Source organism: Syngnathus floridae, chromosome 10, assembly GCF_059516105.1.
Source record: "Syngnathus floridae isolate MCC-2025c chromosome 10, RoL_Sflo_1.0, whole genome shotgun sequence".
Taxonomy (NCBI): Eukaryota; Metazoa; Chordata; class Actinopteri; order Syngnathiformes; family Syngnathidae; genus Syngnathus; species Syngnathus floridae.
Genome location: NC_142422.1, coordinates 12,911,606 through 12,938,840, shown reverse-complemented (window position 1 = coordinate 12,938,840; position 27,235 = coordinate 12,911,606). Strand labels below are relative to the sequence as shown.

At 46.7% G+C, this 27,235-nt stretch overlaps 1 protein-coding gene across 2 annotated transcripts in view; it reads left to right on the top strand.

The window, feature by feature from the left end:
- The window catches only part of erfl1 (Ets2 repressor factor like 1), a 50,146-nt gene extending 23,432 nt beyond the window's left edge, over positions 1 to 26,714 (top strand). Inside the window, exons 3-7 of one of the 2 annotated variants that reach the window (XM_088388179.1) lie at positions 19,418 to 19,491; positions 20,498 to 20,732; positions 21,771 to 21,948; positions 23,524 to 23,653; positions 24,862 to 26,714. In XM_088388179.1, the coding sequence (XP_088244305.1) occupies positions 19,431 to 19,491; positions 20,498 to 20,732; positions 21,771 to 21,948; positions 23,524 to 23,653; positions 24,862 to 25,568 (1,311 nt within the window). In that variant the 5' untranslated portion in view covers positions 19,418 to 19,430 and the 3' untranslated portion in view covers positions 25,569 to 26,714. Of the gene's footprint in view, positions 1 to 19,162; positions 19,492 to 20,497; positions 20,733 to 21,770; positions 21,949 to 23,523; positions 23,654 to 24,861 lie in introns of those variants that run through there. The other variant, XM_088388178.1, reaches the window with a different exon arrangement.
- The last annotated feature ends 521 nt before the right edge of the window (positions 26,715 to 27,235 follow it).

The following is a 27,235-nucleotide window of genomic DNA, read 5'->3' as shown; positions in this document are numbered from 1 at the left end:
GTGTGACGTCACAGCATGAATCAGTACAAAGGAGGAAAGCGGGTGGAAATGGGGCTGAACTCGGTATAGGAGTGAGGAAGTGGAGGAGCGTCGGGGAGGGGTGGTGGGGCTGCGAGAGCAAATGAGAGGGGATTAAGAGAGCGACAAGAAGATGGATGGAAACGAGCGAGGCGAACATGACAGGTGCGATGTAGAGCGCCAATAAAAGGCGGGAGACGGCCAGGGAAGAAATAAGGGCATGATGGAAAAAGGAGTGCGGCAGCGAGGTGACAGAATGATATCAGGCGCACGGAAAAGACGAGGTGGTGTGGGTGGGTCGGGCGGTGGGGGGCTCCATATTTTCTCTTGAAGGAACTGGCCTGTCAGGGTGTTCCGCCTGCACAGAGCGCCGCTATAAAACACAGAGAGCAGGCAGGTGCGTGTGGCCTGCTGACTTATGTGTATATCTTGCCTTTGTCAATATTTCTTTCTGTCTGCATGCTGCCTTTTCCCCAACGTTTGGCCCTACTTTCTGTGCTTCCCCACTTGCGTGATGTAAGCTGTGAATCTCCATCACGAGACCTTGCATGCATCCGCTGACATCCCCAACAGGAATATTCAATACGGCCACAGGGTTTTGCATCCAGCGCACCTTTTGAACCTCTTTGCTGGGCTGATTTCGTCATGCCAACCCGGCGAGGATTGAGCCTCCTCTTCCTCATTTGGGGGGGCACCGAGCGGAGGCCCGGCTCTGTCAAGGCGGAGACGTGATGCGGATCCGGCAGAATCCCCAGTCTACAACGCTCAACAACAACCCATCGCTTGTCTTCATGTAAATTCAGAAAGGGGGCAAGCGGGAACTTGAGTGGAGTGCTGCTGGCACTGCAGTGTGGTTGAAAGGCTGACTTTCATGTCGTGTCGTGGACTTAGTACTGCACAGGGCAGCTGGAAAGCGCATCAGTCAAGACTGGAGGCCTTTTGCATTTTAGAGTTTTACCAAAACTCAACTGTCAAGTTGTCTTGGATCCCAAGGGCAGCAAACACAATGACAACAGCAAGGTCCCCAAAATTGAACCCTGCGGAACACTATATGGCAGTGCAGTGGGGTAGAGTGTGGCAACAGAGGAAAAACTTGTGATGACGTAGTGGGAGTACTATCCAGTTACTCAAGCTTTAAGATGGCAACCGGTCCAGGGTGTACCCCGACTCTTTACTGAGATAATATAAGGATCCCCTGTGAGCGACGACATCTTCAGTCGCCGCTGAAACGTGCAAAGTGACAGTGGCACAAAACACAACTTATTTACCGCAGCGTTCCCAAAACCATCTCCATGACTTCCGTCGTCTCCTTGTTGCACCTGCACTGTTTCTCCTACTATCTCTGCGGCGGCGTGGAAAGCGCTAACACGAGTGTCACATGTCGTTATTGCTCTAATTCAGACATCCGTCATCGCGCACTCAGCTGGAGATTCCATTTTCCAAGCTGCGTGTGCGTGGGATGGTATTTTGGGCTCTTTTGTGTGTCATACAATCTGAGCTTGTTGTTTCAATGGAAAAAATCCACAATGGGAAATCATAGAGGACTAAAAGCGGCAGGTAGCAAATACACATTGCGAACAAATCGAGCTCAGAGAGAGCATTTGAAAAACAGTCAACTGTAAGAACCTGTTTTCTGCTTTTGGCCTCACAATGTCGCTCTACAAACGCAATTTTAATCAGAATAGCTCGTTTGAACTGGTCACACTTGTTATCCTGCAGTTCCCCTTTAAGGTTTCATCGCCAATTTGTATGTGAGCTCTCACCTCTCTGCTCCCAGCGCGTCCTCTCGGATTTCATCGAGCTCTTAACCCCGCCGGGCCTCAAATCCGCTTAGCACTGTAAGTGTTTTAAAAAGTGCTCCCACTACCAGCAGCACGCTTGGCGCTGTGCTGCGTGGCCACCTGTGCGCGACCACACGGGCGCCACTGCCTCCACCGCTTTAACTGAATTTGCTGTTTTTATTACGCTTGCGCCTGTCTTGGCTTCATGTAACATCTGTTTGATCACAGCAAAAGGGGTTCCCACGTGTCAGCTGGAAAATGTTGCATCTCTGTCCCATTTTTCTGTCGTTTCCCATTTACACAGGCATTGCTCCGGGGCTTCAAAGCATACATTTTGTTTAATTAAAGCTCCTCAACTCATTACAACGTGGTTCCTTGGCATTGACATACCAGTCAGTTGTGGCATAGTGCTGCTTTTTGTCTCAATGAAGCTCCTCAACTCACTTCAGCATCGTTCCTTGGTAGCAAGATGTCTCTCAATGCCACCAAAGCACTACTTTGGTTCAAATAAAGTTCCTCAACTCACTTTAACCTAAATACTACACGATTGCGCCCAAGTAATGCTGTGTGTGTGCATGTGCGCTCACTGTGTGCTTGTGTGCTCCTTGCGTGTATGAGGAACATGGCTTTCTTGACCCATTTGCAAGAATATTACAGAAAGTACTGTATCGTACTGTATTGTATACAGGAAAGACCATTTAAAAGGATTTTTAAAATGTTTGCACTCCACACTGTATTATTACTGTGAAAGAGTTTTTCTTGTTGAGATTGTGAAAGTGTACCTAATGAACTATCCACAGGGGATAGGATGCGTTCACTGACAGTTGAATTTTTACAATTGGAAAAGAAAGATAAGTAGCAGGACTCAGTTTGCCTTTTTTTTCTCCTGAATTAACAAGTAACATGAGAGCTGCATGGCGACGTGCACCGAAGAAGAAAAAAGATGAGAAGTGGTGAGCCCGCAGGAAGAAGTAGGAGAAGATGATGATGATGAATGGATGGAGAGCATGAAAGCGTGCGCATGCACCTTGCCTTTGGGTGCGCGCTCCCGCTCCGAGGATGATGAAACGTTAATTAAAGTAAACGAGCTCGCCTGAACAAACCCCGCTACCATGTCGCATGGACTGCAAGGGGGAAAAAAAGACTATCGAGGATGGAAAAGCTGCATCGGTCGATCGAAAGCAAATTTTTAAATGAACATTTCAAGACATTTTTCTTTTACGAAGGGAGCTGTAGGAGTTCACAATGTCCCTGAATCCAACACCAGTCGGAGGTAAATCGCACATATTAGTATCCACAATGGCCTTTTATAATTATTCAGTGAGAAAACAAGGCGCTGCTGGTGGTGATGGGTGACGAGGGTATTTGTACAAAAAAAAAAGAGTCAATTAAGACGAAGTTAACATTTTTGTCTGTTAAAACATATTTTCAATCCTTTTTAGTAACGTGCTCCAATTAGGTTTTTTAACCCCTCTTATATACCCGATTTATTGAATTAAGTTTTACTCTGCATTAAATATGAAATTCTGCCGTGTTGGGCCTAAGTATGTGACCAGTTTAATTTGAATTGCCCTCTCTTTTCTTTTTTTCTTTTCTTTTCTTTTCTTTTCTTTTCTTTCTCACTCGATCACCTTTGTTTGGTGAAAAAAATTCAATTAATCCGCCATCTAATTCGTTTATATATTTATTTAGCGCCATGCATCTCACACTCTACTTCTCTTCTTTTTTTCTCCATCTCTCCGCAACGATTATCCCGCTGTCTAATTAGAAATCGATGGCGCTGGGCCGGCGGGTGTTTGCAGTGTGTTTGTGGACGTTCGCAGCAATTCCCAGGACAGCACTGAGAGAAAGGCAGGCAGAAAAAAATGGGAAGGAAAGCGAGAAGAGGAAGAGGAAACACACATACACACACACACATGCAATGACTTTCCAGCTCGCAGCAACAATGTTCACACTTAAAAGCAAGCACTCTAAAGTTTAAAAAAATAAAAAATAAAGGAAGGAAAAAATGAAAGGAAAAATTGTTTCTTTTTTTCTTTTTTTTTTTACGAAGTACGTTTTGGGGAATTGTGTGCACGTTCTTTTAGGAAAACAAATTGTCGCAAGCGTGTTATGTGCAAAACAGGCCCGCGTCAGCCAAATGCAATGCCAATGATTAGTTTTCATAATGGCGATGTCGTATTTTTATTTGTTTCCTAAAACGTTGTTCAAATGTTGTGGACGTGCTTTAAAGTATGATCAGTCTTTATTTATTTTATTTGAACATTTACAGAATGATTTCCATGATTTTTTTGGTGTGTGTGTGTGTGTGTGTGTGTGTGTGTGTGTGTGTGTGTGTGTGTGTGTGTGTGTGTGTGTGTGTGTGTGTGTGTGTGTGTGTGCGTGTGTGCGTGTGTGCGTGCGTGCGTGTGTGTGTGTGTGTGTGCGTGCGCGTGGTCGTGCGTGTGTGTGTGTTGGGATCTGATTGTGACGTGTTTGTATAAAATATTGTTAACTATAGTCTTAAACATGTCTTCAAGGCACGATATTCTACATATCTTCTATTTTGATTCGATGTTTCATCAATTGTATATTTATATTTATGTAATTCCACCGTGCTAAATTTTGTATTGGCCTTATTGCTGGTTGTGACGTCATGTTTTTATCCATACTAATGTTAAATAATTTCAGACATGCATTTTCTCTGTTAAATGTATTTTCATAGTATTGTACATATTGCTAATGACCTCCCCTAGTCATTTTATTACTGTGCAATATTTGTAAAATAATGTTTAAAAACTATACAATTCAAATTGAGCATGACAATCTGTATTCATTTTGTACGCATGTCCATTCATGAAATAGGTTTGTTTTCCAAGATATTTTTGAGCATGTTCATTGGACAAGTCACTTTCGGTCACGACATCCACATTTGGACATGGTACTTGTCGTAGCGGCTTGCGCAGTTATGCTCAACAAGAGGGCTCTGATTGGCTGATACATACGTATATTTATTTTCTGCCGGATTTCTGTCGAAATTTGCTTATCCCAATAATGACGTAATTGATCAGATCTGCAAAACCAGACATTACAACTGCAGTGTTTCCCACTGTGGCCTTCCACTAATAAATTTGAAACCCTGTCAACGTGTGACGGTTGCATTGTAATTGAAAATCATGTTTGGTTTGTTTCATAACAAAGATATATATTTTTAAGACATTTTTGCTCCATCCTGTGATCGGATTGGTAATCTTTTTTCACCCTCGCTGATCGGCCTCCAAACAAGTCTAATTTGGTTTTAATCTAAATCACCCCTTGGATATAAGTACCAGAACTTCTGGTCATTCTAACTATATCTTAGCAGTGAAAAAAATGAGACTTCTAAGGGATTGCCAATTCTCCAATAGGCACATGCTTTAATAATGATAAGTCCAAAACTGAAAGTCATGTACTTGTCTCTGCTTCTCCCCGTCTGTGGTGGCGTTATTAGGAAATGCAATTTCACCCCGCCCCCTTGCCCCCTACCCCCCAGCTTGCTGCTTTTTCGGTCATGGTTGCTTCACATTTCGTCAACCCCTTGTGATGCGTCGCTTGAGCCAAAACTATCAATCTGAGCTCCGCAGGGTGCGCGCATCTGTGTGCGCGTGCGCAAGTGTTTTCTTGTCGCCCTGTCTGAGTGTGGCACCACCCTTGATGTCCCACCTTCATGGTGAGGACGTGTCACCCAAAAAGATGAGCTCCTTTCACTCCTGCACATGTGTGTGTGTGTGTGTGTACATCCTTGCATTTTCTGTCAGTCTGTCTCTCCCCCCTCATTAAAGGTCCCACTCGCCCTGCTCCCTCCTCTTTTTCTTCTTCTTCCTCCTCCTCCTCGGCGCTCGGCGCTCCCCTTGCCCGTGGCTATATGATCGCGAAAAATGTGTTTACAAAACTCGCTCTCTTGCAGATCAAACTGTAGCGATGAATCAAAGACTTTGCCGAGACAAGCAGAGAAGAAGAAGAAGCGGCCAGAGGAGGCCTTAGCATTTTTTAAAATTCAGTTGGTTTTTTGTTTTTTTTTATTATCCACCCCAACATGTGTGCGTGCGTGCGTGCGTGCGTGCGTACGTGCGTGCGTGCGTGCGTGCGTGCGTGTGTGTTGTTGTTGTGGCGGTAATCCAGTCTCCATAAGGTCCCACACAAACAACGGATGTCTGCCAGTTAAGGACGAGCTAATGATATATTGACGTCTCGGGCGGGATGGCTGTGTGCACATTGCACGCAGAAACAGCTAAACAAGCGTGGGAAGTCAGCACAGATATCGCAACGTTTGCGTAGCATCAGCTGACCTCGCAGACGATTGAGAAGAGGTTGTGTCACAGGAGAGTTGCAGGTCCAGCATGAACAACTTTATGGTGCACACATAACGATAATGGGACAAATTTGAGGATTTTTGAATTTGAGCCGTATTGGATGTCTCAAAAAGGTTATCCTGCGGCGTTTTCAAAGGGACTTGAAAAGCAGGCTCTGGCCAACAATGGGAAAAGTATTCCGGTAATAGGCCAAAGTTGAGTATTTTGCCTTCCATCCAATGAGTTGCTTAAGGCCCCGTGATCAGACTTCTCTCTCTCAAGGTTGTCCCGAGTGATCATCCCGTCATGCAGGCTGTGTTAAGACCTAGTTTTACACCTCCATCTTGCTCAGATAACAGTGTCAGCCAACAATAGCCAGGCCAAAGTTGAGTATTTTGCCTCCTTTTCAAGGCCTGATTATCTAAAAGATCATCTTGAGCAATTATCCCGTGATGGAGGACGTTAAGAGTGATTGAGGCTGACATAGACTCGCATGACCAAGCTCTTCTTTTTTCTACGCCATCCATTCATTCTCTCACGGCTCCGACAGCCATTTTGTGCATGGTGTGCCTTCTTGAGTACGCCGCATACAAAAAGAAAAGAAAGGCGTCAGTTTTGTTGTATGCTGTGCGTGAGGTTTAGCACGTGTATAAAAATCGTTACAAGCGAAGCCGCTTAAGCAGCTAACGAGCCACTCAGGCGTAACTGAAATTGTTTGCAGTCCAAACTGTTGGTAGATGTCTCCGACGTGGGATCAATAGTCTTATCATCTCCAATCAATTGACTGAATGTCGCCGCCAAGACAGACGCGAGCGAATGGGGAAGTGGCTGTAAAAGCACGGCAAACATGACCAGAAAGCAAAAAGTCATTCGATGTTTTTTGCAAATTCTGGATGCAAAACCAACTTTTTCAAATCTTGTACTCTGACAGAAAATAGCAACAAGAATTCAGTGTTGTGTCCGCTCGTCAATTTATTTCGTGCAAAACTTTCTTGCCATTGGAAAATAATGCAAGTTGAATTCTTCAGTTTGAAAGTCAAAATAACAAATAAAAGAAGTTCCATTTGAACATTTTTAACCTTCACCAAAGGCTAAAGGTAGAAGCTGTCTATTTGAGGGAGGAGTTTATTTATTTCATTTGATTTGAGGTGGATGACATCCAGCAAGCAATTTGGTAGCGAGACATCCATCAAGTTATGTATGAGACCGTTTTGTCGAGCTCCAAAGCACTGTTACGCACTGTGCGGGTCTGCTGCGCCGGGCCGTGCAGTGGCCTAGTTACTCCCTCGATCGCTCTCACTTCCGAATTAACCACTCAAGAAGTCACCACTGACTCAATCAATAGCTCATACATAAAAGCTGCTCTAATCGCTGCCTCCGCATGTCCGTCTCACCTTCCTCCTCCTCCTGACAGTCCTCTTCCTTAAAAATGGCTAAGAGCCTTGTTAGGCTCTTTTTGGGTGACACCACCTTCTATTGACCCTAACATAAGCTCACACACACACACACACACACACACACACACACACACACACACACACACACACACGCACACACACACACACACACACACACACACACTCACACATATACGCACATGCACACACACACACACACGTGCGCACGCGCACAGTACAGTAATCCCTCGCTACAAAGTTTATCGCAGTTTCACTACATCACGAATTTTTTTTCCAAATTAAAAAAAAATGTAAGAGTCAAAGTAAAACTTATAAATTGAGGAATTATGGCACAAAACTTGCCCACACGCCAGCAGAAGGCAAGGAGTGCCCACACAATTGCAGTTCGTACACTTGTACCTTTTTATGAAAAAAATGTATCATAATAAGAGTTCTAAAAATATATTTACAGTGTTGTACCTTGTTATAGAAAAATCCATCCATCCATCCATCTTCTTCCGCTTATCCGGGGTCAGGTCGCGGGGGCAGCAGCTTCAGGAGGGACTCCCAGACTTCCCTCTCCCCAGCCACTTCATCCAGCTCATCCCGGGGGACCCCAAGGCGTTCCCAGGCCAGCTGAGAGACATAGTCTCTCCAGCGCGTCCTGGGTCGTCCCCGGGGTCTCCTACCGGTGGGACATGCCCGGAACACCTCCCCAGGGAGGCGTCCAGGAGGCATCCGGATGAGATGCCCGAGCCACCTCATCTGGCGCCTCTCAACGTGGAGGAGTAGCGACTCTACTCCGAGTCTCTCCCAGATGACCGAGCTTCTCACCCTATCTCTAAGGGAGAGCCCAGACATCCTGCGGAGAAAACTCATTTCGCCCGCTTGTATCCGGGATCTCGTTCTTTCGGTCACGACCCATAGCTCGTGACCATAGGTGAGGGTAGGAGCGTAAATCGACCGGTAAATTGAGAGCTTTGCCTTTTGGCTCAACTCTCTCTTCACCACAACGGGCCGGGACAGAGTCTGGATTACTGCCGATGCTGCACCGATCCGCCTGTCGATCTCACGCTCCATCCTCCCCTCACTCGTGAACAATACCCCAAGATACTTGAACTCCTCCACTTGGGCAGGATCTCATCCCCGATCCGGAGAGGGCATTCCATCCTTTTCCGATCGAGGACCATGGACTCGGATTTGGAGGTGCTGACCCTCATCCCGACCGCTTCGCACTCGGCTGCGAACCGCTCCAGTGAGAGCTGGAGATCACGGCCTGAAGTAGCCGACAGCACCACGTCGTCTGCAAAAAGCAGAGACGCGATGCTGAGGTCCCCAAACCGGACCCCCTCAACGCCTCGGCTGCGCCTAGAAATTCTGTCCATAAAAGTTATGAACAGAATCGATGACAAAGGGCAGCCTTGGCAGAGTCCAACCCTCACTGGGAACGAATCCGACTTACTGCCGGAAATGCGGACCAAACTCTGGCATCGGTGATACAGGGACCGAACCGCCCTTATCAGTTGGCTCGCCACCCCGTACTCCCGAAGCACCCTCCACAGAACCTGCCAAGGGACACGATCGAACGCCTTCTCCAAGTCCACGAAACACATGTGGACTGGTTGGGCGAACTGCCACGCACCCTCGAGGATCCTGCTGAGGGTGTAGAGCTGGTCCACTGTTCCACGGCCAGGACGAAAGCCACACTGCTCCTCCTCAATCCGAGGTTCGACCTCCCGACGGACCCTCCTCTCCAGCACCCCTGAATAGACCTTACCAGGGAGGCTGAGGAGTGTGATTCCCCTGTAGTTGGAACACACCCTCCGGTCCCCCTTCTTAAAGAGGGGAACCACCACCCCAGTCTGCCAATCCAGAGGTACTGTCCCCGATGTCCACGCAATGATGTAGAGGCGTGTCAGCCATGACAGCCCCACAACATCCAGAGCCCTTAAGAACTCCGGGCGGATCTCATCCACCCCCGGGGCCTTGCCACTGAGGAGTTCTTTAACTACCTCAGTGACTTCAACCCCAGAGATTGGAGAGCCCGCCTCAGAGTCCCCAGGCCCTGTTTCCACAATGGAAGGTGTGTCGGTGGAATTGAGGAGGTCTTCGAAGTATTTTCCCCACCGACTCACGACGTCCCGAGACGAGGTCAGCAGCACGCCATCCCCACTGTAAACAGTGTTGATGTTGCACTGCTTCCCCCTCCTGAGACGCCAGATGGTGGACCAGAATTTCCTCGAAGCCGTCTGGAAGTCATTCTCCATGGCCTCGCCAAATTCCTCCCACGCCCGGGTTTTTGTCTCAGCCACCGCCAAAGCCGCGTTCCGCTTAGCCATCCGTCAGCTGCCTCCAGAGTCCCGCAGGCCAGAACGCCCCAATAGGACTTCTTCTTCAGCTTAACGGCATCCCTTACCGCCGGTAACCACCAGCGGGTTCGGGGATTGCCGCCACGACAGGCACCAACAATCTTACGGCCACAGCTTCGGTCGGCCGCCTCAACAATGGAGGCGCGGAACATGGTCCACTCGGACTCAATGTCCCCCGCCTCCCCCGGGACGTGGGAAAAGCTCCGCCGGAGGTGGGAGTTGAAGCACTTCATGACAGGGGATTCCGCCAGACGTTTCCAGCAGACCCTCACAGAGCGTTTGGGTCTGCCAGGTCGGACCGGCATCTTCAGCCAACCCACCACCAGGTGGTGATCAGTTGACAGCTCCGCCTCTCTCTTCACCTGAGTGTCCAAAACATGCGGCCGCAAGTCCGATGACACGACTACAAAGTCGATCATCGAACTGCGGCCTAGGGTGTCCTGGTGCCAAGTGCACACATGGACCACCCTTATGTTTGAACATGGTGTTCATTATTGAAAATCCGTGTCGAGCATAGAAGTCCAATAATAGAACGCCGGTCGGGTTCAAATCGGGAGGGGGCCTTCCTCCAAATCACGCCCTTCCAGGTCTCACTGTCATTGCCCATGTGAGCATTGAAGTCACCCAGTAGAACGATGGATCCCCCAGAAGAAGCGCTCTCCAGCACTTCCTCCAGGGACCCTAAGAAGGGTGGGTACTCTGAGCTGCCGTTTGGTGCATAGACACAAACAACAGTTAGGACCCGTCCCCCCACACGAAGGCGGAGGGAGGCTACCCTCTCATTCACCGGGGTGAACCCCAATATGCAGGCGCCCAGCCGGGGTGCAATAAGTATACCCACACCTGCTCAACGCCTCTCACCGTGGGCAACTCCAGAGTAGAAGAGAGTCCAGCCCCTCTCGAGAGGGCTTGTGCCGGAACCCAAACTGTGCGTGGAGGCTAGTCCGACTATACCTAGTCTGAACTTTTCTGCCTTGCACACCAGCTCGGGTTCCTTTCCAGCCAGAGAGGTGACATTCCATGTCCCAAGAGCCAGCTTCTGCAGCCGGGGATCAGACCACCAAGGTCCCTGCCTTTGGCCGCCGCCCAGCTCACACTGCACCCGACCCCTTTGCCCCCCCCCACAGGTGGTGAGCCTATGAGAAGGGGGACCCACGTTTCCTTTTCGGGCTGTGACCGGCCGCGCCCCATGGGCAAAGGCCCGGCCACCAGACGCTCGCCTTCGAGCCCCGCCTCCAGGCCTGGCTCCAGAGGGGGCCCCGGTGACCCGCGTCCGGGCGAGGGAAAATGAAGTACATTTATTTTAGTCATCATGAGGGGCTTCTGTGAGCCGTGCTTTGTCTGGCCCCTCACCTAGGACCCGTTTGCCATGGGTGACCCTACCAGGGGCATGAAGCCCCTGACAACATGGCTCCTAGGATCATAGGGGCACGCAAACCCCTCCACCACGATAAGGTGACGACTCACGGAGGGGTTATAGAAAAATTGCAAAACTGCAAAGAAAACGAGGAAAGTTGACATTGAGGGCCGTCGCTTTCAAGAGATATGGGAATTACAATACTTCTTCACTGAAAATCAAGGCGATTGTGTTTGTCTAATTCGTAGAGACTGTTGCCTTGTTTAAGGATTTCAACCTAAAGAGACACCATCAGACTAAACATGCTAACACATACGACAAGCTAACAGGGAGTGACCGCGCTGATAAAGTGAAGCAGCTCCAAGCTGAACTGGCACCACAACAGCGATTCATCACGTGGGGCTGTGAGTCAAAAGTAAATCAAAAGTAAAAATTACTTAATCTTAAATATTACGAAGTGGCCATGTTAATACTGTTGAAGTTATGAACCTGTAGACGTGACACAAACTATTACTGAAAAATAATGTAAATGACAAGAGCAGAATTCACTTGTTTTAAGTTTTAATAATAACAGACAACTTTGCATTACTTATAACTCGTGTTTAAAATGTTCATGAGGCAAAAATAGTTTTAAACTCTTGTAAATTAAATTATTTCATACAGTTTGTTCAATGTTATCTGACTCTTCAGATATGAATGAAAGGCAGAATTTGTGTTTTTAAAGTTGTTCACATCTGCCTGAGGGGCTTATATTTGGTTATTTTGTCAGTTAAAAAATGAAGACAATTGGGACAATGAAATTTGTTTCATAACAGTATGTATTTAAATGAAATTTCTGTAGTTAAAAAATGTCTGAAAAAAGTGTTAGCCCCCGGGCCCCTTCACTTTATCAAATCTGGCCCTCCTTGCAAAATGTTTGGACATCCCTGGGTTAAATGCAGGGGACAAATTTCACCACACCCAGATGAGTGCGTGACGATCATTGGGACTTTGACTTTAACTTTACAGTATGTACACTTGTATTTTGTTATAAAAACATTATAATAATAAAAGTTGTTCTAAAAACATATCTACAGTATGTGTTAAGAATTCTCCATGTTATTTATGTTATTCAGCCGTGCTTTGATTTGAGGTAGGGTGATTTATTTTGAAGGCCGTTTTCAGGCGATACCACTTCCTGTTTTACGTTCGTGTACATATGTCGGTTACAGTGGTACAGGAGTCATTGACGATGTAAGTGGGTCTCCTAACAACAGAAATGAACGATCACATGTGTCTAACCCAGGGGTGGGCAAACTTTTTGACTTGCGGGCTGAATTGGGTTCTAAATTTTGACCGGGGGGCCGAACCAGGAGCAGATGGATGTAGTATTTGTGTGAAGTAATAGAAATTACATGTAAAGGTCATTGCATAAAAGGTTGTTACTTTTAGTAGGTAGTAAGCATGGATATTCCAAAAAAGCTTTTTGAAAACAAATGCAATTATTAACAGCATTAAAAAAAATATTTCACCAAAAAACTACTATCAGTGATTCTCAGTAAATACGACACTGTTATTATGAATAATAGTTTCCATCACTTCAGTACCTGCAGGTCAGATTTATGAAATAGGTTTATCTAATGAGGCGAAATCACATCAAACGGCAAACATTCTGACCAAATACATCATCTTAAAAAATCAGTGAACGAATACATCTAAATAAAGTAATAAAGAAATCGATAGTATTGTTGGTCTCCCTTTTTTGCTAGGGCATCATGGTCTGGAGTAAAATTTGTTGTGGTAATTCTTAGGATAGAGCCGAGGTGTCCGTCCATTAACCTAGATCTGTGACGGGCTTTGTTGACTTTCATGGGGCTGAGCGTCTGCTCACACACGTAGGTCGAGCCAAATGGTCCACTCTTTTTTTTAAACACTCGGCACTCAGTGTCCACCTTTCTTTTCCTCGGGCCACTCATTTTAATGGAAGGATTTCAGGGGAAGGTTTGTGGGTGGCATTAGCGTAAAACCTTATCTGAAAGCTCAGTGTGCGAATTACGAGAATGCTGACGTCACTGCCCACACTCGAAATTTGGCACTGATGGAAACAGAGCGCGGGGTGCGCCGGGTCCGTACTATTTAGTACGAACATGCACTTGTGAGTGCGCACCGAGCTTTCTGACACGGCTTCCGGGAGTAAATGCGCGGGCGGACGCTTCCCCATCTATTGGGGAAACGTAGTAATTGTAGGAAAAATGACCCCAAAATCTTTTAATAATACAATTTATTCAGGTTTGGCGGGCCGGATTAAACGGCCCCGTGGGCCGGATGTGGCCCGCGGCCCGTAGTTTGCCCATTCTGGTCTAACCTTTAGGACAATGTAGCATTGCTCCAAATGTTCGTTTAAATTCCTTTAGTGGTCCGTTTTCGTGTGTTGGCATGATCGTGAATTAGCATCTTTCCGCTTACCCGTTAGCCTGCCCAGTACTTCTTGTTAACATGTTACACGCACACACGTATAATATTTATATTTTCAATATTTATACAAAATTTTCTGTATGTTATTTATACTATTAATGTATTATTTACATGTTTGAAACAATTGTTTAATGTTCTAATAATAAAATATGCGCTTAAATGGTTTCATATACATTTATTGACACAAAAAATGTACAGATAAAATAAATGTAAAAATTAAAAAATGATGATCACCAGATGAGAGGGTGACTGTACTTTGCGGATTTCACTTATCACGGGTGGTTTTTGGAACCAATTATCCGTGATAAACGAGGGATTACTGTATTCTCTACAGGCGTGAAGTTGAGCCCACAGGACAGTCATCTGTTGTGAGCAACCAACAGATGGTTCCCTTGTTGTCACAGCATCGCCTTGTCAGAACACGAAGGGGGGAGAAAAAACACACAAGCATTTTAATGCGGGATTTGGTTGGAGTGAAATTTTTGCAATATGCTTTTTTTCTCCCGTTCGGCGTTTTAGGATATCCGTCACGGCAAGTATTCCATATCCTCAGATGTGAATCAGGCCGGTGCATGTCAGTCAGATAGAAATCAGACAGATGCCATTGGGATTAGTGTTGAGCGTAATATGACGTTAGTAAAATTGGCATGACAAAACCAAAGTACATTGAAACAGCTCCAGGATACAAAAATAGAGAAATGATGCACAAGTGACCTTTCCAACAGTTTGACTGACTTTTGTACTGTCCTGCAGTTGTTTACCAGCAATTTGGTACTAGAGAAAGAAAATCATGTTGAGGGAGTTGTTTTGGTTCAAAAGATCACCATGCCTGGCCAACTGGAAAGTAACATTGGTGTAGAAGAAGCCTGTCAAATGCATGCAGAAGAGCTTTGTATGTCCTGAGGAGACAAGGTGCTTTATTTATCTTATTACTTACATAGAAGATTCATGTATGTTGTACCAAAATCTATGCATATGAAGTACACGTAATATTTTAGTCCACTTTTTAGTCACTACATTCACATTTCAGATTTCCCATTTTCCTTCACACACCAGAGAGGCTGCTGAGCATTTTATTTTCCTGCTAACCAAAACCAAACCTCGGGAGTGGGCGCGCGCGCGCGCACGAAGGTCAGCTCGCCGCCTCGCTCCCGCGCGCGATTTTTGATCTCTCATCCGTGAGATCAAAGGCGCTCTCGGGCTATTAGTCCGCGCGAGCCATTGATCACTCATCGATCCGAGCGAGACGCCGCTGCCGCCGCCGTGCACGCGCGCCAGCCCCTCTAAGCACGAGCGCGCTGTGATAGTGATAGCTTGGCCAAACTAAACTCCAGCGCTCTTTTTTCCCTCTCTTTTCCCTTTTTTTAGCCGCGGGACATGAAACAATGAGGCCCGAGCCGGTTTTAATAAAGCCCGCTTTCCCGCCTTTCAACTCGGGCGCGAGGCGGACGAGCCCCGGCAACGGAGAGCGATCGATAATTAATGACGATGAATAATTTAACCCTATCGATTGATACTTTCTTCTTCATCCTCTTACTACCCCAGTCTTTTTCCTTATTTATTTTTTCAGCCCCCCTTTTCCATTCCATACCATATGTCATACTAATACATCCTGCTATCTCTTGCCATTGGTGAAGAGTGCACTCTTCACCTGCTCTTCCAAACTTGTGAGGGGTTCACCTCCCTCCATCCAGCAAATAAACTCTGTTGGGGATGGGGGCGCATGCACCCGCCCCCTCACCTTGGACTTTTATTACATGTCACTTGTACCAATTAGCATCAAATATATTATGTTTAACATGCTAAATTGTGTTACACCAAAGAGCCACAGTGTCAACACTATATCTGTAACCATCCACAGCAAAAAGTAGTCCCCCAGGAGATTTTAATGGATTTTATTTGGTTGACAAGTGTCTGGCTTGTATGGCCTGGCAAAGGATATTTTGTGGCTAATTGAAATTTGTTCACTGACAAGGGTGGCTGTGGATGCCCGTTGGCCCTCGTGGAACGTTTACGTTCAGGCCTTTTCACTCTGCCATTATTTTTTGGGGTGCAACTTGGAAGTGCAACCGGGAAATAACTGGCTGATTAAACCTTGTTTTATTATTGTGTTATTGTTTGTAATTCTTAACAGAAAATCACCACATTATGATGTTTTTGTTTTGACTTAGAAATATATTTAACTTTTTTCCCTGAATGTTAGAATGTCCAACACCTAGAACAATAACAATTTTATTGACAAATTTTTGCCCTCATTTAGAAAATATTTTCCATATGGCAATGTTGGTGGAAGAACAGGTCCCTAACACCCCCCCCCCCCACACACACACACACACACACACACACACTTCTATTCTAACTAACGCAGTCCCTGTGTTGTTGCTGCCTGAGGCGGAGCAGTGTGTCAGAGCTAACCAGGGAGAGGAAGACGGCGAGAGAAGAGGAGGAACGATGGAGCGAGAGCCAAGAAAAGAGAGGATGGGGCGGAGGGCTCGCTCAGCCCTTTTTCAGGGGGCACCCCTCAACCCCCAAAAAAGATGAGACACATGCACAGAGTTTGTTTCATGTGCTGCAAAGTGAAAGCGGCTCTCCATCTTTTTATATCGTGACCCGTCACTCTTCTTTTGACAGCACTGGAGAAGCGTAATGTTGTCTCACTGGCCCCCCCCCCCCCCCCACCCCCCCACCCCCAACACACACACCCTTCACACCCTGGTTGAATACAGTCACTTGAAACTACTGGCCAACTAACCTGACCTCCACTGGGACCACTTGTTAACGCCAACATCAGTCAGACCTGTTTGGTGGGAAGAAGACGTTTCCCAACACACATGACGTCAACCAACACAAGTTCGGTGTGCCCAGCGAAGTGGGCTTACTAGACGCTCTGGGGTTTGCTCCAAGTCGGTGAAAGTCCATGAAAAAGGCTGCAGTTTGGTAAAGTCTCATTGTAAAATTACGCAAATGTGGCTGGTTGTGGCATTTCACCATGGGCCGCCTGAAATGTTCTTGTGGGCTGCTGCCTTTGGCCCACGCTGTTTGGTGCATTGTCAACATGCGATCCATCATCAGGGCTGGCAAAGGCCCCTTTTGTTTGGGGTACGGCGTCCTCTGCGCCCCCTCCCCAAGAAATCGCACTCTTTCTTTTGTGCTCTTTCAACACCGTCGTTTTTGGCAAAACAAAGTACTCTCTGGCCGTATCGATTCAGTCACTATCGATGGGCTCTACGTCTTTATTTGTGTCGGCTACCTGAATAACTGCGCGTTTGTACTGCGCTCGCATTTGTACCGCGCTCTTCGCGTATGCGTGTGTGTGCGTGTGTGCATGTGTGTGTGTGTGTATCAGCGAGTACGTGTAGGCGCAAGTGTGCACGAGCGGCACTATTCCCTGGGCTGCTAGTTATAATGTTTCTGGGGGTGATGGGGAGGAACTTGAAAGCCCTGCGCTGGCCAAATCAAAACTAACAAGGAAATGATGGAGGCTCCTTTATCTCCTCTCTGGCCCTGGGCGGGGAGCTGAGGGGTTAGCGGTGGGCGGAGGAGGTGGTGAGGGATGGGGGAGGAGGGGAGGGTTGCCTCGCTTCCTCTTTGATTTCTAAAAAATGCATTACCTCCGAAATCAAACGGAAAATTACTGCGCCGACACAAATGCACCGAGGGGGCGGCGCCAGATGGAGAGGCAGGGCTCGAGGAGAGCCTGACGACACGCAGAATCGGTGGCGCAAAAGAAGAATTCACCTGAGTGGCGAGACTCTGATGGAAAGAGAAACGTGGAAAATGACACAATAGCAACAAAATATCCGCTGGAGGTCCAAACTCTATGGGAAAAAATGGAGGCTAGCAATATACATATCTACATATCGCTATCTCTTGCTAGCTATCAAGCTAGCTACGAATCTATCTGCGAGCCTCCAAAAAACGGGCTTTAGGCTTGCAAACACCACCCTGGCTGGATTTCGTACACACATTGTGTGACTCATTGTGTGAGTGCAATGGGAGAGGGAGCAAAATAAATAAGGAATGATGTGATGAGTGGTTAAAAAGAACCAATAAGGCCAGCGATGTACATCTAAAGACAGAAAGGAGTAGAGCAAAAAAAAAAAAAAAAAAAAAAGTGAGCAAGAGAGTTGCTCCCATCCAAAGGCCAGCAGCAGGTGGAGAGAGGGAGTCTTTCTGAAAAGAGAGAGAGAGAGAGAGAGAGAGAGAGAGAGCGACACAGCGAGACACAGAGAGAGACAGAGAGAGACAGAGAGAGAGAGAAAGTGCCTGGAGTTAGCAATAATAATTTATACAAACACACCTTAATAATTCACGTTCTATTTCAATGCTGGAGGGAGAAATCCCAAATTCACAGAGCATAATTAAATAGAGGCAGAAGAAGAAGTGCAAAGGCAGCGATGCAGAGGGCAGCATTAAAGATGGCCAAAAAAAAAAAAAAGAGGCAGCACAGCAGTTGAAGAGGCAGTGGTCAGGCCAGGGCATTTCTTCTCCTCTTCCTTCTTCTTCTTCTTCTTCTTCTTCTTCTTCTTCTTCTTCTTCTTCTTCTTCTTCTTCTTCTTCTTCTTCATGTGATCTTTTGTAGAGCAGCACAGATGAAAATTTGCCGTGTGTCGACCGCACCGCCAGCCCAAATCCTCTCCTGCTCGCATCATTAGCACTACGATTAGCATTTCACTGATTTACATGCCGCTAACACCCCCTACCTCGCTTAGACCTGCTGGCATGTTAAAAAAAAAAAAAAAAAGATGCAACGTGACTAATTGGAATTCAACAGTTACTTTTGAGCCTGCTCTCACCGGAATTTTCTGGCTACAAACACAATTGCCCTGTTATCAGAAGAAAAACACATTTTAGGGCCACTTGAAAATTTATTAGCAATTAACCCTATTTGCATTCAAGTATTACATTTGAAAACTTTAAAGACATGCAATACGAAAACATTCAGATTGAATATAGATAGATAGATAGATAGATAGATAGATAGATAGATAGATAGATAGATAGATAGATAGATAGATAGATAGATAGATAGATAGATAGATAGATAGATAGATAGATAGATAGATAGATAGATAGATAGATAGATAGATAGATAGATAGATAGATAGATAGATAGATAGATAGATAGATAGATAGATAGATAGATAGATAGATAGATAGATAGATAGATAGATAGATGGAATTTTTTTCCAAACAACTTTGATTGAAATCCCAATTCAGTCAGTATGTAATCATAGTTGAGTCATTAAAGTATCAGCTTACAATTTTGACATGCATTTGCTTGCAGTGTTACATCTACTTAGCATTTTGCGAGTTCAACACAAACTTCTCTCGCACTCCAAAAGTTCCTCTATGCATATTCCAAGTAACGTGTCGAATAAACAAAACTGCTGCAAACTTTTCGTGGGCCGATTATGCAAGAATACTGTAAAATTCGGCCCGATTAAATCAAATGAAAGTTTAACGTGGCGTTGAAGCGCAGCGCTGCTGCTTATGGATGGGCCGGCGCCGATGTCCAACACGTTGCATCACGCTCGGCCTCAGGTGGGTGCGTAGGATCACGTCCATCAACCGCTCCATCGCGATAGCAAAGAACCTTGCCGCCTCGCGCATCAATACCAGCCACGTTTCGGAGCGGGCGCCGCTCGCGTCCTTCGGCCAAATCAAATGTGCGCTCGCCTCGGTTCTCAACTTGCGTAGTGATGAATGATTTTCGTGTTTGTTTTGTCAGGGGTTGCAGAGGCATGGACTGCAACTGCGTCAGCGATCTGCTGCTCCCTCCGGTACCCGCGCTTTGGACGCCAGGTTGGGAACACCAAACACTCAAGTTAACGGGAATGCCACCAATCAGTTCCAGACACTACGCAAAAAAATAAAAATAAAAATGCCTTTGTGTTGTAAAAACAGCAAAACAAACATTGGGTGCATGATGATTTCATGTTACTGTCTAATTCATTGCGATGCTCCTTCTGGTGGCCACCAGGAGGCAGTATAGTACAACGGTCATGAACATTATCATGAGTAAGGATAAAGAATCTATGCCTGAGAGTATTGTTCTAATCATGTTCATGATTGGATGTCAAAATGCAACAGGTTAAATGAAATATCAAGTGTGTGATTTATTCTGGAACGTCACAACCAAAACGTAATGTTTTTTTTACGTCAGAATTTCTCAATTTCTATTGGTTGTCGTGTCAGAAAATGCATTGCTTGACCACTTGTTGCTCAGCAGCTTTTATTAGAGGGGAACAAAGTTTTAGCAAATCAAGTTGAGTTCCCCAAGTCAAGCTGTTTACCAACTCGGGGCTGAATCGCGCTGTCGATTCGCTTCTGACTTGTTTTGCGTTTAAAGAGCGACGGCGTGACATCGATTATTGCAAGAGCACTCTCTATTTGATATACGACACACGATTAAATGTGCTGTATTTGTTTCCCGGGTCTGACCGGGTTTACCGCGACATAGCCTTGGCGGGGGTCCACCCTCCGGTCCAGCTTTGCGATGACTTTGATTGTTCGCCGAGTACAGACGCGACTCGATGTGTGTGATGTGCAAACGGCAGCTTGAAGGATTGTGTGCGTGCGCGCTGCAGCAGCATCAATCACATCCCTCGTCATCGCACACCTGAGCAATCCGTGCAGCCCGCAGGGCATTAGCGCTAGTGCGCTAACGTAGCTCAGGGCAGGCGCTGTTCTATTAAACACCTCATCCTTCACCTTCATCGCTCATCCAGACGGCGATCTCCTCGTCCCCGCTGGCGATGGACGGAATTAACGATGGGCCTCTTAAGTTCTCCACTCCACCTCTGTGCAGGGTTCGCCTTCCCGGACTGGGCCTACAAGCCCGAATCAAGCCCGGGCTCGCGGCAGATCCAGCTGTGGCACTTCATCCTGGAGCTGCTGCAGAAGGAGGAGTACCAGGGAGTGATCGCGTGGCAGGGCGACTATGGCGAGTTCGTCATCAAGGACCCCGATGAGGTGGCCCGACTGTGGGGTATTAGGAAGTGTAAACCGCACATGAACTACGACAAACTCAGCCGAGCATTGAGGTATTTGCTCACCTACTGGCACCGATGTTCCCACGACAAGTCAGATTCTGTCGACGTACGATTGTATAACTTCAAAATGTATCAAACTGATCTCTAACAGAAAATTGTTAGCACTTCTGGGACGTTGGCGGTATCTCCAAATGCCAAATATTCCTTACGTAAGCTCAAGTTGACATAGCGATATAAAAGAAGTGTTCAAGTTTGGAACCTCCGCTCAGGGAATGTCAATAATCCTCAATTGCTGCTCTTTATCGGCGGTGGGCATCTTAATGGAAAGTTGTCAGTAGCCGGCCGCCAAACAAAGTCAATTTTCCAGATGAAGTTTGTGGGACTTTGCAAACTTGTTTAATTTCAAGCACATCTTGGGGCACCCCCAAATGTGTTGCCATTCTTGCGCCTGTTTTTCTTGGCCGCTTCTTAATAGGGGTTGTCGCGGGAGGCTAATTGTTATGAATAGGCCGGGGCCACAATTAGCCTTCTTAATTAGCCTCACTTAATTGCTCAATTAAGCGCCAACGCGTCATTGCCACATCAAGCAAAACGCGCGTTTGGGCGCCGATCCGTACGCGCTCCTCCGAGCGGGTTGATGTCCTGCATAATGAGGTGTCTTAACGCTTACTTTCAAACAAAGCGAGGCCACATTTAGTCAACGAGCACCTGAAAGACTGAATTTGGGTTTTCTGCACTCCTGCCTGAGTGTTCCACTCTTTGGACTGAGCCAGGTGGCTGGAGCGCGTGCACGCAGGCACACGTGCACGCATGCACGCACGCACGCACGCACGCACACACACACACTCACACACACACACACACCTCAGTGGTGGCACAGCGCTATTTTGAGTTTGTCAGCTACAAAGAAAAACAAGGTCTGTTTTTAAACTCCGCACAGGAGGGCCTGAGTCAGGATTCAAACACTGACCCTCGGGACTGTGACGCAGACGAGTGAACCACTCAGCAACCTTTCACCCCACATTGTAGCCCATCGTGGGCTGGCCCAGCGTTGCTAAGCTGTGCTGTCCTTCATCCGCCTTTTTGCAGGTATTACTACAACAAGCGCATTTTGCACAAAACCAAAGGCAAGCGCTTTACGTACAAGTTCAACTTCAGCAAGGTGGTACTGGTCAACTACCCCATCCTGGACATGGCCAACTCGCCTTTCTTCCTGGCCCAGAACCACTTCAACGGAGGCTCCGGCGCACCCGACTGCACTCCCGAGGTACGCCGACATTTCACACTCGACCGGCTTTCGGCGTGGCCGATCAAATGTCATTTGCATGCCGTGTAATTAGCGTGAGAGAAGATTGGCAAAAGCAGACGTGCTGTTTTTTTTTCATTAAGAAATTGATTTCATTCCAACAAAAATCTATTGCTGCCATGCGGTTTCGCCGTTGCAGCTAGCGGGTACCTGCTGCGCCTTTCCTGGATGGATGAAAATCATAAAAAAGCAGCCTTAAACCTGACGCTGCCACGCATTTGTAAATGTTTTTTGTTGTCCAATCTGATGGGGGGGAGAATTATGACAGATTTGACAAATTTTGAAATTTAGAAAGGATTTTCAACAACTACTATCACTTCAACTCTAATTTATTCCATTGCACCCCAAAACAATTGTATCATCAGTCTACATGTGTCACCTCATTGTTTGTGTTCAAATATCCCTTACTTAGAGGCTTAAAGGCAAAATCAATGCTAGTTTTGTTAACCCGTCAGTGGCGTTTTGCTTTGAATGTTAGCATCAAGCTAATCGACTTTCCGCAGGCCAAATGATGTGGTTTGGTTACGTGCCTGTGTAATTCTCATTTACTTTCTGGAAGTTGGAAATGAACAGCTCAAAGCTTCTTTTTGGAAGAATGATATCCTGAGTTGCTTGTAGGATGAGGAGTCACCCAAGTAGCTTGTTTGGGCCGCCGACAGAGGATCACAACACTGGATGTGTGCTCGGTGTACGAGTACCCAAAAGTTTCCGTCTGATCTGAAAAAAAAGTACAGCGAGCATGTCTTCGTCACTTGTCTGCGCCGTGCTTAAGGTCGCGAGGAGAAGGCTTTAGGTCGTGTTTAACCCCCCTCGGGCTCCCCAAAGACGACATGATCCCCTCCTCTCTCTCATCCCGCATCTTCGGCGCGTCATCGATCTCAAATGAAAGCGGGGCCGCGTCAGATGGGATCAATGGTGCGCCTCCTTAATGCGCTTTGTTAAGCAAACGCGGATCTGGCGGCCCGGGGACTATGCTCTTGCCTTTCAAACTCGGGGTGACACAGGATATTGATCCGGGGAATAGGGGGACAAAAATCCATCCTTTGTCCCGGCGGTTCCCCGGATTCATCTGTTCCATTTGTTTCAGCTCGTCTGCGGCGTCCCGAGCGAGTGTCACGCCGTCAGATCTGGCTCGCCGGTCGTCCTAATCTTCCCGCTTTCCTCCTCATTTCTCCTTCGCAGCCTCAAACGCGTCCTCACCTTCGCAGCCCCAAGCCCGTGACAGCCCTTGCATCTGCCGTCCTTGCCTCCGCTCCAACGCCGTTTGCTTCACGTGTCTGCACTTCTGCGGCGCCACTGCTATTTTTCTGTATCTTGCTGATTCTTAGAATGTTCCCTCCTGAAATTCTTTTTCTCACACTAGCAATACTTTCTTCAGATTCATATAATATAACATTTCCTCAGATGACAATATTAGCTTTAAGTTTTCCTGGAAAAAAGTAACTTTTTTGTTTTGTTTCACTTGTAAATAAAAAAGAAAGAAAGGTTTACCTTTTATTATTTCATTTTGTATTTTTTTTGTCTTTGGCCATGTAGGCCATCCAGTCCCTGTTTCCTCGCCTGCCCGACTCGGGCCGAGCATCGTCCCTGTTTGATCGGGGCAGCGCAGCGCCGGGGCCCGAGGGAGACAAGCTGCGACTGGACACCTTTCCTTTCCTCGGTTCAGGTGAGAACGTGCGTGGCAAACTTGCAGACAGTAAGATGGCCGACAGGCGATGCCGGCAGAAGCGATTGAGCCACTGAGAGCATCCATCCCAGTCAATCCAATTCCTTAATTTTGTTCGTCCTCAACGTCGCACGTAAAATTCATCACCTTACTACTGAAACAGGCTAAATGCTAAAAACAGCATTTCTTTTTTTCACATAATGCCACCAAGTATTGACAACTTTACCAAATAATTTGACTGGTACGTTCAAACAACTTTGCATCACGTTTGAACGATATCGCTCGGTCGAAAAATTCCACCTACGTTTGGCAGCAATGCACTTTATGTTCTCAGTGGCTCAATTATTATTTAAGGAATTAAGAGAGATGGCAGCCTGAAGTCAAGACTGTTAAGTGAGACCCACTTAGCCACCGCCTTGGACATACTGTTGCCAAACAAGTGGAAGGAAGGTGAGCTTACTTACGTGTATGTGACCGATGCTGCTTAATGGCCTCCACACACACGCACGCACAAAATACAGAAAGCGAGGGAGGTAGTGTGTAAACAGATGCTCCCCACCCTTCCCCTCCCCTCCTCCTCTTCTTGGTCTTCATCCTCCACAGTTTGTCCTGGGGTCTTATTTCCTTCTCCCTCCCATGTGTCCCCGCCGTGCTAATCCCTTCCCAGGCAGGAAGGCCCTAATTGAGGGTGCAGGCTTCAGTTTGTGGCCTGTGGGCGCCCATTACTGTGTTTTCATAAGCAAGCGAGAGAGGCCCGGCTGACTGATTCAATATTCATGTGTCTGCCAGCTACACACGCACACACTTGGGCGCTGTCAAATTAGGCCCGCATAGTAAATAAGGTGGCAGGCTGGCGCACGGAGGGGAAGCGAAGGGGGGAACGCGGCAGCGAGTAGCTCGGCAGTTGGAAGGAAGTGGGCTGCATGCGCTCGGAGGTGAAGAAGCTTTTGTTTGTTGGTCCCAGCGCTGCCGCCCAGCCAAGCACCGCCATTTTGCTCTCATTGCACCAATAAAACCTAAGTGTAGGATTTTGGATTGTGTGACTTCATTTGGAATTTGAACAATCGTAACTTTAAGGTGGTTGTGTTACATTTAAGCTGCCGCTGATCAAAGGAGCCACTCCTCATTTGAATCTAGTTTTCAACTGTTTACCACTTTTTGTCCTCTATTTTTGACACTATTAACCCTCATGTCATCCTGCATGCTAGGTGGCCCCTGCTACACCAAACCGCCGTCCCTGCTGGGCGCATACCCCCGCAGCCCACCCTTCGACTACCCGTGGGGCTTTAACCCCTACCTGCCGGGGGCCTTCTCCCTCAACAACTGCCCCAAACTGCCTCCTGGCTCCCTCTACCCCTCCCAGTTCTACCCCGGCCCCTTGCCCGGTGGCCTCACTCAGCTGCCCCACCCTTTCTCCAACCTGCTGCCCCCAGGGGAGGCCGGTGGGGGCGGCACCAACAGTGGAGCGGCGGCGGTGTCAGCAGGGGGACGACCGGGGCCTCTGCCCTACCAGGGTGGTCTGTCGCTGGGCCGCGCTGAGCTGGGCAACCCTCTGCTGGGCGGGGAGCGCGCCCGGGCCACGCCCCCCAGCCTGGGCCCCGGGCGCCAGAGCCCCACAGAAAGGCGGGGCGGCATCAAGCGTGACGCTGAGTCAGACTCGGATCTGGAGATCACCGACTTGAGTGACTGCAGCTCAGATAACGAGCATGATTTTGCTGTTGCCAAAGATGCCGCGTCGGGGGGGAAGAAGCCGGGGACGGCGGCGGTCTTGCCCCTGCCGCCCATTTCATCCCTGCCGCCACCCGTGTCCACCCACCCTCTCAAGGGCCTGATGCCCCTCACGCCGCCACCGCCTCCCGCCATCTTGCATGATCACCACAGGGAGGCAGAGACCCTCAAAATGATCCATAGCTAATACTTCAGTTTTGATTGCTCTGCTTTTCTGTCCTTTTGTCCATGTCCTCAACATCAGACATTTTCCCAAAATTTACAGCATAAAACTTAACTTCCCAGGGCCATTTGAATCTTTAAATCTACAGGAATGGCCTCGACTTGTTTCCTGTGCTTGAATCAACGTTCACAAAGACACGGGCAAATACTGTCCCCTAAAGGTGGAACAGTGGGATTGTGTTCAAATGACTTTCGTAGTCCTATGCTTGAAATGGTTGCTTCTGTTTCTGGTTGGGTTTTTTTTTTTTTTTGTATTTTATTTTGGTACATTTCTGGTAGTATGACAACGTTTTGCTTTTGAATTTAATCCCAAAATCTTTTCATATCATACGTTTTTAGTATTTGATAAGTTTTTTGTTTATTTTGGTCTTGGGTTCTATTGTGTCTTCAGTTATTTAAATTGACTTTGCCCCTAGGTTTGAGTGCGAGTGCGTAAAAAAACCCCAAAATGTTTAACAACATTGTATTATTTAGGGTTGATGTTAATATCATGTTCGCCACATTAATGGACAACCTTCGTCTTGTATTTTATTTCTCAATTTATTTCAATTTGATTTCACACAAATTTATAATGATGTCTTTTGGTTTGCCAAATTATTTTAATGGAAGCTGCATTGAAAATATAATTTTTATATTCTTGCACATTCTGGGGGAGGAACAAAGTAAAGAAAAGCGCAAATATTTGAGATTTGTATGAACATTTGCGAGTGTGTGAGCGCGTGCGTGTGTGTGCATTTTAATATGTTGTATATTTAATGATGAGCACCTATGAGGAGAGCTAGCTGTATCGTGATTTTATTCTGTATTCAATTCACTATTTGGTGGTGGGGGGGATAAGGTTCTAAGCTTATGTGTATCTAAAGTTTCAATAATTCATAAGCAGATGTTTTTATATGATGAGCTTATTGGGATGCTTTCTGAGTTTTTAATTGTGCCCTTTGGTCTTTCTTTTACACCCGAAATGTCCACCACGTAAATCCTTCGGGGTGCACAAAATATGCCAGGAGACTTATTTTTGTATTAGCATTCATCCAGTGTAAAGCTGTTTTTTAGTTTTAATTTAATTTAACTACATTCTCTGGAATAAAAAAAAAACATGAGCCACATTGTACTCTCTGTTGTAAAGTATCTGATGTGTCACACAAGCAACTGTAAATACTGTTTCCTGTGTGTGTGTGTGCACGCGCGTGCGTGTGTGCGTGCGTCAATGCTTTGTTTCTGTAAAAAGGTCACATGGGGGAAAAAGATTAATATCATGAAAAAATGAAAAGCAATAAACTTAATTCTTTGGGATAATAGACTTATGTTTTCACTGATTTATCTGCTGCTGCCTGTCAAATAAATCTGTTGTTGGCTCCACGAAACTACAAAACTACACAAAATTCCTCGTGCTTCACTCACCAGTTCCGATTCAGCGATAGTGTGAATGGTTTTCGGGCTTAATATTTGCCTTTGATTGACAGGCAACTTATTAATTACAATTTTTAAATACGAAAACGCTTTTCATCAAACAGCAAGCCTATCTTGGCCATGCCGTTGTTGATGCGCCAGGGAGCGACAAACGCCGTTGAAACGAAACCTCAGTGCGGTTGCGTTGGCGTCGCTGGCGTGGTAAACGTCTAAAAATAAATC